Here is an 11,653-nt window from a genome sequence, read left to right on the forward strand (position 1 = left end):
TTATAAACAAAAACAAAAAATAAAACTGAAATATCACATGTCCCTAAGTATTCAGGCCCTTTGCTGTGACATTTGACTCAGGTGCTGTCCATTTCTTCTGATCATCCTTGAGATGGTTCTACAGCTTTATTTGAGTCCAGCTGTGTTTGATTATACTGACTGGACTTGATTAGGAAAGCCACACACTGGTCTATATAAGACTTACAGCTCACAGTGCATGTCAGAGCAAATGAGAATCAGGAGGTCAAAGGAACTGCCTGAAGAGCTCAGAGACGGAATTGGGGCAAGGCACAGGGATTTGCAAAGTTTTCATTGCAAATTCCCAGAAATGTTTAAATCAAAGCAGATTTTAAAGATGACCTGTTTTGTTTTCTGAGAAATGTATCAAAATGAAGTGATGTTATATTGTAAAAAAAAAAGGACAAATATCTGAACTCAGAAAATGTCTGTTTCTTCTAGACTAATTTGGTTACATTTTTTAGATCTTCAGTTTGCATCTTAAAAACATTTATCTTGATTTAAGAATGTTTTGATAAATGTGACCCTGGAGCACAAAACCAGTCTTAAGTCGCATATTTTTAGAAATATCCCAAAACAACATAGTATGGGTCAAAATTATAGATTTTTTTCTTTTAGGCCAAAAATCATTAAGTTATTAAGTACAGATAATATTCTAAAAGGATGTTTTGTAAATTTCTTACCATAAATATATAAAAACATAATTTTCGAGTAGTAATATGCTTTACTAAGAACTTAATTTGGACAACTTTAAAGGCAATTTTCTCATTATTTGGTTTTTTTTTTTTTCTCTCTCAGACTCCAGATTTTCAAATAGTTGTATCTCGGCCAAATATTGTCCTATAAACTATAGATCAATGGAAAGATTTTTTATTCAGCTTTAAGATGATGTATACATCTATACGATGACCCTGGCCTGCTTGCCTGTGCTATTCGGCATGCACCAGTGAAATGTTGATGATGTGAGACAGTCTCTCCGAGTCCAGATTACAGCCCACACCGATCACCTGAGCCGGCAGATGAGTAATTGATTATTAAACATTCACTGTAAGAATAGAAGTATTAATTAAGAAAGTAAACAGGGCCGATTTTGAATTTCTGTTGTCTAAGCAGAAGCTGAGTGAGCAGATGATATCTCGGTGTTTGTGAATCTGGTTGAGAGGCGATGAGCAGCACGGCTTTCGGACTGAGCTGGGCCAGACCAGGGATGATGCCTCTGTACATGCACATTTTTGTTTTTTAAATAAAATTGTTTTTTAAAATCTTCTATTTGATAAGACAGCATTTCTTAATTTCCTTTAAGTTGAAGTTCAAAAATAATTAAAAAAGAAAGAAAAGTAAACTAAAAATTAATAAAAAAAAAACATTTATTTATTTGTTTTGTAATTTTTACTAGTACTTTGTTCATGTCTATAACAAATTGCTAAAGCAAAAATTCCTAAAATGTTACATTTGATTTAAATATAAGATGAAATTCATAATATAAACAAAAACTATAATAGTATTTCAAATACATCAACTTCCACTAGGCTACATGAATGTTTTGACTGTGTGTAAATGTATTTTTTAGACCGCAAAGATTTTGAATACAAGACGCTATTTTGTATTCCTGTACATCTCTATGAAGTGTATATCTACATTGGCTTTAATGATAGTTTTCACAATAGTGATCAAGAGGCAACCCAACACTACCAAAATTGTTTATTATTTATGTAATAAAACCTATTTATGTATTTTAATAGGTCCAACAATGTGCAAAATGATTAGCATATGGGAAGTTTTGCATTCTGATTCTAAATAGTTGTTTTGTGAACATTAAAATACTAATTTATGTTTCCAACGTGATTTTGTTCGAGTTAGTAGGCCTAATGCTGCTAGAACTCAAACCCCATCCCAATAACAGCCAATGAGCAAAGAACCATACTACAAGGACATGGTTCATAAAGGGGATCATTTATTCATAAATTACTTCATAAGTTACCTACCCGTGTAAAAATTTACCATGAATCTGTTAGCCAAGAAGGAATTAGCAAAGCAGCCAGACCAATGCGTAAAATATCACGTGTCTTGCTTTGAAGCGCATAATAATGAGATGATGGCGACATTCTTGGTCACTCTGGTCCAGTGACAAAACCAGCAAAAGCAAACGGTACAGTAAATACCTTGATAGCACACGTTCATCATCACAGAGACATCTATTTGACATCTGCATTTACATTTCCTACCAAATGTCTTTAAGATGTTTATTCATTAGAATGAATGTAAAACTGACAAATATGTCTGTACACAGCAGATCCTTGCCAGATTACGTGATCTTTACCAGACATCTTGCAGATATACGTGTGCTATCAGAGTAGAAAAGGTCATCCTAATATTGTCTACCGCTCTATTTCTTGACACCTTTGTTTGAGCATAATGCTTACTCTAAGTAGGTTGTCTGGATCAGTAGCTTTTAAACAAACGACTGTGCTGTCCAATTGATGTTTTACAGTTACCCTAAGTACTTCAGGATTCTTCCCAGAATACCATGGTATTCCCATGTTACAAATGTTGACTAGTTTCGAAATGGTTGAAATGTTAATGATGTAATTTGCATTGTAAACATAAGCTGCGCAATGCGACCAATGTGTTCCACAACACAGTTAATATTTGAGTTTCATCCCAGCTCATGATTACCCATTTTCACTTCCAGGTTTATGCAACCAGACCCAGCATTACAGTAACAACACACGTAATGAACAAATGACAGGACAACAGAATCTGTCAAATCACTTTAACAAAAAAATACATTGGAAAAATGGCAGGCGTCTGTCTTTTTCACCAATTATATAGTACAAGTTATAAAATAACTCTCCCTAAATCAGGACCAATCTGGAAGTTGGCGCTTGAGTAAGGCATCCACATAGATATACTATCATGATTTCTACAGATACAAAAAAATGCTATCGTGATTCTCAGATATTCATTTCATATATTATATTCTCCGAAGCTCAGCTATGTCAGATGGGCTCTTGGTAGTGCAAACCTGCTCCCATGGCTTGGGCATTCAAATAAATAGTGTAACAACATCAGCGGCACATGGAAGGCATTTCCATTCCACTCTGTTCTTCCCAACCAAACAAGACGAGATCAGTCAAGCAAGGTAAACTAAATCTTCTTCTGCTTCGATTTAATCGCTAGTCTCCTTTTCATCTCCTCCTCCTCCAAACGCATGTCCTCTTCATCCTCCTTGATGCCCAGGCGTAAACTGAGGCAGAAATAAAAACAGGTGTCATTAAGGAACGCCATTTTCGCTGGTTCTCTGCGTAAAGAGAACACAACTATCACAATCATTTTCTCTTCTTGGCGTTCTTCAGCCTCATCTCCTCAAGTTCTCGTCTTTCCTCCTCCTGATCCTCATACACTGCCATTCGCAGGCTAATCAGACAATCAGGGGCAAGGCAAAACAGAAAACACACAAAAAAGAAGGCAACAGTGTGATGATTTAATGAAAAAGATGAACCAAAAGCAGTTTGTCAGAACTACTATTGACCCACTCATAGTTTGCAGCTGAATTATTACCTCCTCGCTTCTTCTTTCTGCTGTTCTTTCCAGCTGCTCTCCATAAATTTTAGTGCATAGTCACTTTCATCTTTATATCTGTTGAAACGAAAGACAATTTTAACACAATCCTTGTGTTTTAAGGCTAGAAACATTCTATGCATGTATGCAAACATCTGCGAGTAAACGTCACCTATAAATAGCAAGATTTTTTTTTTTTTGAATATTGATTGAATTTAAAAATAAAATTCAACATCCCGCCCCTCAAATAAAGTCAAATTTCTTTACCCACCCCAACCCGTTATGAGACGATCCGCGCATCGGGGACTTCACGCAAGTTACGTTGACCTTCATATTGTAACCTTATCAAAGAACCTTATAGTATATGGAAATATATATTCCAAATATTTAATATAGGCTAAAGAGTATTGCACGCAAAATACATGGATATTTTACATTGTTTTTAATGACCCGCCCCGATAATAAAGTGCCAATTTCTTTACCCACCCCAACCCGCCGAGACAACCAGCGCATCACTAGCGCCAAAATAAGTGCCATTGTATTTAAACGGTTTTGTTAGCCTATCCAGTTGAAACCACTAGAGGTGGCGCTGCTATGTTGTTCATTCAAAATATTGTAATAAAAAAAAAAGAAAAATCACTGCGGGGAAGAGGTTTACGTCAAAACTGAAACCAAGCCATTCACACAGAACAAAAATAAATTGCATCTTATAGAGGGACATCTATCACCATTGACCTCGCATCTCGCACAAGACAGCCGTATGTTTAGAAAGCTATATAAAATTCATGCAAACTCAACTTTTAAAAAATGTGTCTCAAGGTGGTTTTCGACCATCCCACTGCATCTCAAGATTTAAACAAAGAAAGTACTCCGTGTTTGGTTTTCAGTCCTTTGAATTTAACTATATATACATATGCACGATGCAGTTTTGTTTCTCATCGTTGAAGCAACATAATTATATAAGTTTAATAAACATTATGCAATTTTTTCCAAAGATAGTCATGTTATTTTTAATTATGCTTTGAAGAATTGTGCGTAATATTTTGCTCGATGCACCCTCTTGTGGCCTCAGGAGAGAAGCTAAAAGCTATTTTTCCACCGAACTGAAATTAGAATTCAGATAATATTTACGTAAAAAAAAATATTTTTCAGCCATTTTGACAGCTTTATTTTATAGTAACCTTAAACTGCGCAACAACTCACTTGGTCTTGTCATAGCCAAAGATTTCCCTGATATGTTTGGAAATTTCATCTTGTTCTCCTTCTTCGTCGTCGATGAAGTCATCCATCTCGGAGTCGTACTCTTCCTCTTCCTCATACTTTCGTTTATAACTGGATGTTATGGGGGGCAACACTGGTCCTTCAAAAAAAAGCAGGAGTAGAGGGGACACAACTTTAAAAACATGCAACGTTACACAAAAGGCATTAATGTTGCTATAGATTACAAATGAAAAACAAATGTCCTTGTTCAACAAATGTCAAGTGTGTATAATCCAAATCAAATTTTAATCAGAATTGGATGGGGGGCACATTAGAGCTGAAGATCTTTGCCCGAACCCGATGGGATCGGGCTTAATTTCTATCATCTTACGCGGGCTCGGGCCGGGCTCGGGCTTGCGCTCCGGTTTGCGAGGTAAACGCGCGGTCATGTGATGTGTTTCGATTAGCGCGAGAAAGATGCAAAAATGAATGCTGAGCAGGTGTAAAGGAGGCTTGCCTCTGGTGATTCCGTTTTGGTGTCACCAGCAACTAAAGCAAACTCTGAAGTTTGGAAAAGTTTTGACCATTATAATAATGAGAATGATGAGTGAATAATGACGCACCATCAGTGAGCGCAGGAACGCGCTGAAGACATCTACAGTGGATTCAATCATTTTCCTCCACAAAAACATGTAGACCTAGCCTAATCTCTGTGAGTAAAGGTTTTTCAAATGATAACTAAATATTCATTGAGTCTTAAATGCATAATGTTGACAGGGTATTTACGCTAATGTTGGCATTATTATTTTATTAAATAAAGCAAATCCGGCGGAGCCTTCATCTTAATTTCATTATTGCCAAATACCCATCTTAATTTAAAATTTATCTTTTTTATTTTTTATTGGTTCGTTGGTTTATTTATAGGTTAAATGAGCCTATGTCTAAAATGCTGAGATGTTACGATGTCACATAGGACTTATTTTATTTCTTTATTCCAACTTCCAAGTGGTCTAGTCTACGTTAGTTATGAGTAAATTATGTTAAAACATGAATAAATTACTCACTGTTGACAAAAGGCAAAAGAGCTGTGTGCGTGCGCACATTTGAATAATGTCGGGCTGTAAACGGGTTCGGGCTTTAAAAAAGCTGTCAATCAAAATGTACTTGTCGGGCTCGGGCCGAAACCTGTCGGGCTCGGGTCCTGTCGGGCCTAACTTTTAAGGCCCGATTACAGCTCTAGGGCACATACCGAAAACATTATGATCAATGGGAAAACAAGTGAGAACATATAAACTGTTGAATCAGAAGATATTCTCAATCGCATTTTAAGATACCATTATGCATATATTTACATAGCTTTAACATTATACAAACTATATGTTTGGTTTTAAATATTTTTACAGTGACTTTCTGACACAGCAACTATGCTTCCGTTGAAGTTTTGTTCGGAATACATGTTAAATACATGCACAGAACTTTCAAAACCTGAAGGCTTAATGAATTCAACTAATATAACGTCAGCCTAACAAACAAGAAACATCATTCCTAGTTTTGAAGATGATTCACCAAATCAACTGTTGGAATATCCGATCAACTTTTGTGAAGCAAAAAGGATCTTTCACAGTAACTGGATTAATAATATCTTTAACGGGATGTTGATTACCACCTTAAATACTTTCAACTTGTCTTCTTCGTTTGTAAAAAACAAAGTACGTAAAATATAAGAAACATTAACAGATTATTTTCTCTTCTACTATGACATATCCAAGTGAAAAGGCTCCCAAACAATAAAAAAAACTGTATCTGCCAAAACAGCAGTTCTCTAAATAATATATTAATAAACAGAAATAATGAAACACTTGGCCATTAAGAGTTTCTTATCGTGACCCTTACCAGGAGGTTTAACCAGGACTCTGTGGCCTGAAGGGCCAATCACTGTCCTGGGGCCCTGAGGTCCTGATGGTCTTTGAACCATCCCAGGTCTTGGAACCATCCCAGGTCTTGGAACCATCCCAGGTCTCGGAACCATCCCAGGTCTCGGTACAAAGTTCTTAGATGAAATAGTCTCTGAAACAACAGTACACTGAGATCTTCCAGGGCCAGAGTCCATGATGTTTCCCGGTCTCCCAGAAACGCTACCTCCCATTCTGCTTGGTCCATTTATGGTGGCCTTGGATCTTCCAGGAATCTGCTGACCTGGCAAACTACCACCTGGTCTTGGTTGCTTTGTGGGGTCACCGGAAGAGGGAACAAGTACATGTCCATTGCTCCCAGGTCGTGATAAATGTCCTGGTTTAGCTAGTTTCTGAGTTGGGACACCAGATAGACTAGGTCTAACTTGTCCAGAGTTTTTGTGTGGTGCTTGACTTGGTCTAGCTGCACCGGGAGCTACTCCAGGACGACTTTCCAAAATACTTTGTTTCCTTTGAGGTAATGAGGTAATCCCCTTCTTTGGGGTAAGGTCACTTGAGGTTGTGGGCCTTTGGCCTTGTAAGGGTCTGGATGGTGCTGGTTTCAATTGAATTGGAGCACTGTTCTTCATGGCAGCTTTACCACTTAAGGCACCTGAGGAGCCTGAGTTTCTGTCTCCGTGTAGTTTGGCAGAACTTGGAATTCTTTCACTGGATGATTGAAGCTTTGGCTTTTTGCTGGTACTACAAGACTGGTACTTTTCCCCTGATGGCTTGGGCAATTTCCCAATTTTTCCATCTCGTTCTACATTCTTCTTTTGTGAATTTGAGCTGGATTGGGAACGGCTGTCTTTGTGTCCTGAATTCTTGTCTGGTTTGGCTTCTTTCCCTCTATCCTGATTCTTGACTCTGCGCTCCATTTCGAGTTCTCGAATCTCCTCGGCTGTTCTAAGCCTCTCTTCGGTCTTCTTCACTACTTTCAATTCAACAGGTTCAAATTGCTTCTTTTCCGCAAGTTTCAAGAGGTCCGCAAAGTTCATTGATGATGGAGGGGGCCTTGCTGGAGCACTGTGTTTTTTCGGTTTGCTGATGACTTTGTTGGAGGACTCAGGCCGAGACAGAGGCTTAACAGGCATGCTTTGTTCTTCAGATTCAGAATCCGTTCCTTCATATTCGTAATTATCACAGTCATCATCGTCATCATCATCGTTCGATGTTTGCTGCTCTCCCGATCTCTCCCCCTTTGACCGCTTCTTTTTGGGCTGGTCTATGACAGGGATACCGTTGTAACCTCTGAAATTGTCCTTCGTTCGGGAAGCCATTGCTCTTGCCTTCCTATCTGATTTCAGCTCTACTCTTTTGGCCAGCAGTTCCTCTTTTGCTTTCTTACTCTGTATTTCTAAGAAAGAGAGCGAGAAGAACATCAAAATATGAATTATTTTTTAAAAGGGCTAGGACTATTTTCTCACCCAACAGAACACCAATAACTCCGTTTACAGCCAGATGAAACTGTGCTGACAAACAGGAGAAACACTGTGTGCAACGGTTTGCAGTTAGAAGACTTTTTAATCTAGAAATTGTCATAATTTACCATAGATTTCCTGTAGTAGCACTAACTACACCATGGTTTTGTGTCAGAATTTTTATTTTCTTTTGTGTTTAATTTTTATTATTAAAAGACATTTTAAATGTATTGCAGGAGTAACTGAATATAATTAGAGTGTGTGTGTGTGTGTGTGATTAAGCTATAGCATTTATTAGGGCTTGACGATTACGGCCTAAAATCAAAACCTCGATTAATTGAACATTTCACCTCGATTACGAATAATGAACAAATTTTTTTTTTTTTGCCCCCATAGTTCACTGGCAAGGTTTTTACTCTAAATATGATTGACTATTAAAAGGCGAGAGATATTTTTTTTTCCTTTTGAAAGAGCGATCTGACATCATAGCTCACTATCAGCAGTTATTTTACCCATGTTCGTAACATTTCTTACAGATTATTGCTCAAAAGTAGAAAAATATTCTATAAGGCTCACCGCTCACGCGACATCACTATGTGTTGAACCGGCTTTCACCTCCATGTTTTGCTTTTATGCCACTGACTGGTAAGCAGAGTCATGTGACTACACACGTGCTAGGTATGCTTTTAAGGGTCAAGTATTAACAGGATTAAAAAAACGAAATAACCGACATAGGAAAATTAAGTTGGTTAGAGGTTATGAATTTCAGTTTCGATTACTTTGATTAATCATCCAACCCTAGCATTTATGGAAAATTTATTTAGGGTAGCTAGGTACTGTTTTTCATACAAATATCTAAAAAAAAAAAACACATTACATGTGGTTTTAACAGTGATTATTATGATCTAAATGTATGTTACTATGGAAGACCAGTGGTTAATAGAAAAAACTCAAAGTAAAAATAATTACATTTCACCATACAAAAAAAAAAGAGGTTGCTACATTACTTAACAGATATATTACAGATTTTGATAATGAACATCAATCTATATCTGCTTCCTAACTTAAGCTACTATTACATTTGTGTTTCTAAGAGACACGTTTTATTTATATTGATATTATAATTTGAATTCACACAGACTGACCTACACACAGAGAACACGCAATCATGTTGGATACACATACATACGTAAAAATAAAAGTACCATCTCGAACACATCAGCCAAACAGAAAAACTTATCAGCCGATGCCGATATTTGAAAAATGCCAAATATCGGCCGATATATCGGCCTTGGCGATATATCGTTGACCACTACTTGTAACCATATTGTTTTTTGAGGACTGCCCTGTGAGGTGCGTATGCCATTTAATGCACTGAAATTTTAGTTTTTGTTTTGCATTAGGTTGAATTTTATCTGCAAATATTAGAAGAGTGTTTCCACTGAAAGCAGAGAAAAGCAACTGATTGATTGACTGAAATATTACTTTTGATAAAATATTAGTTGTTGGCTGTTAAACAGACCCCTTTATAGGATAACAATAAAAAGTAACACATTACTATCCCCAAATGATTAAATGTTTTGACACATTTGTGGTTTTGGGCGTCTTTATTATCATTTATGCTGTACCGAAAATCCTTTTATTATGATGATAGTCCCCCATAAGTAACAAGGTCCTGAAAAGTACAAAGATTATCCAGTTGTTTTGGGAAGTCAGTAGATTTTTGTCTAATGCGATAACTAACTAGAAAATCTAGTCAGGGTCAAAATAAGCAGAACCTGGAACACAGAGTCAAAGTGACTTTCCGGGTTTACAAATGGTTACTTTTAAGCTAAATGTGACATTTTATGTGGTTGAGGTAAACCCTAATGTGGATGTGGATGTGACATGTCTAAACACAAGTCATACGGACTGCATTTATGGTGTTCCCAAAGTCCTTTTCATCATCCACCCCCTTCATTTTAATCATTTGGAAAAGAGCTATCTTTTGTGGTCTAAGTCTTAGAGGTTTGCAATGGCATGACAGCAAGTAAAAAATGACTTTGGTGAACTATGCATTTTAGGAGATATTATGTACAGCTAAAGAAGGTTTAAAGAAAAACACAAAACAAAAAAAACACCTTTTTTCTTTTGCTCCATGGCCTGTTTTTTCAAGAAGGCCTGCACCGCAGACGAATTTACTCCCTTGACTCTGTCATCTTTCTTGGGTGGACCGGTTTTCAGGCTATACCGCTTCTACAGAAAACAAACATGACTGAAAACCACAGAAATGCAAGCATGTGCATGTGAAATTATAAGCACTTTAAATGACATAAGTGAGGCTTTTTCTCAAAACGTGAGCAAAATGAATTCATACTAACCCTAAAACATGATAGACTGGCACATTACAGAAATAAAACATTTGAATCAATCAATGTACATGCAGTTGGGTCTTCCAATTAGACATTTACATAATACTAAAGACAATAAATGATGTTGTATTATTTTTCTAAGTGTTTTTCTCATACATACCGATACGCTGCTGAGGCCTTGGTTTTGGGAGGCGATGGACAGCACGCTGTCGAAATCCATGATCCCTGACGTCACCTGTCCACAGCTCACTTAGATATTAGCTATAGCTAGCACTTAACGCTACCAATCGGCAAACACTAACCTCAGGCAGCCTTTTTACCCGTAAAAACAGTCTGTAAATCAGCTCAAATAAGTCCTGCTGTTAAAACCACCCGAGTATTGAAGGAAGGAGAAGCGAAACGAGAGGAAACCTTCGATGAAATCAACTCCCTTCAGCAGCTGTTCGCCATATCTGATCCGCTGCTGGAGGTTACATTTAAACCCGTAAACAACGGACAGTTTCCGAGATTAATAATAATAAAAAAAGATTGGTTATGTATTCGTTCAGTGACACCGGACCAGTTTGCCTAAATTGCCATTAAACGATATGAAACAAGGCGACTGTGGAAAATCCTCTTGTGAGAAAGATCTGTTCTAGAAACCGAACCCACGTCATCCGGGTCACATACCCACGTCACTTCCGTTTTTTAAGACGCGTTATCTTACTGTCTATGGTTATCTTCCTTCATAACTTTCAATGGTGTATAGGCCTATTTCACTCACAACTACATAAGACCAAATATTTTAGGTATTTTGTACTTTGGATAGGTTGCTTAACATAAACACAAATAGATAGAACTCAGTTGTCTGAATTAAGACACGTTCTTTTAAATTGTATCTGCCCTCTGCAGATTTTTTATTGCAAAAATAAAAATACCGGGAAATTAGGCTTGGCGAGGTATAATTAAACAGACAAAATATGAAAAAGCACATCGAAGTTTATATATAAATGACGTTGATAAATAAAATCTAATAAAAGAAACATAAATCATATCGATAAATTCTATGAAAACCAGCACAAGTACAAATTACCCCTCATTTTTCTTTTGCATTATAAATATGTATTATAAACAAAGTTTGCGATACTAAGACATCTATTTGTACGCTAAG

The 11,653-nt window shown here is 36.9% G+C and overlaps 1 protein-coding gene across 4 annotated transcripts; it reads right to left on the reverse strand.

Annotated features, from left to right (window-relative positions):
* Positions 1–2,777: 2,777 nt before the first annotated feature.
* LOC128014202 (protein SPT2 homolog) lies at positions 2,778–11,185 on the reverse strand. 4 transcript variants are annotated; one of them, XM_052597581.1, is made up of 7 exons: positions 10,664–11,185; positions 10,273–10,387; positions 6,814–8,088; positions 6,673–6,777; positions 4,783–4,939; positions 3,580–3,657; positions 2,778–3,265 (listed from the first exon to the last, which is right to left on the reverse strand). In XM_052597581.1, the coding sequence occupies exons 1-7, from the start codon at positions 10,721–10,723 to the stop codon at positions 3,166–3,168; spliced, it is 1,890 nt and encodes a 629-aa protein (XP_052453541.1). In that variant the 5' UTR covers positions 10,724–11,185; the 3' UTR covers positions 2,778–3,165. The 4 variants fall into 4 exon arrangements, with proteins under 4 accessions (XP_052453541.1, XP_052453538.1, XP_052453539.1 ...); XM_052597580.1 differs by adding an exon at positions 3,346–3,435 and having other exon boundaries at positions 3,125–3,265; positions 6,673–8,088; XM_052597578.1 differs by having other exon boundaries at positions 6,673–8,088.
* Positions 11,186–11,653: the final 468 nt, after the last annotated feature.

The sequence above is a fragment of the Carassius gibelio genome, chromosome B25, assembly GCF_023724105.1.
Source record: "Carassius gibelio isolate Cgi1373 ecotype wild population from Czech Republic chromosome B25, carGib1.2-hapl.c, whole genome shotgun sequence".
NCBI classification, from domain to species: domain Eukaryota; kingdom Metazoa; phylum Chordata; class Actinopteri; order Cypriniformes; family Cyprinidae; genus Carassius; species Carassius gibelio.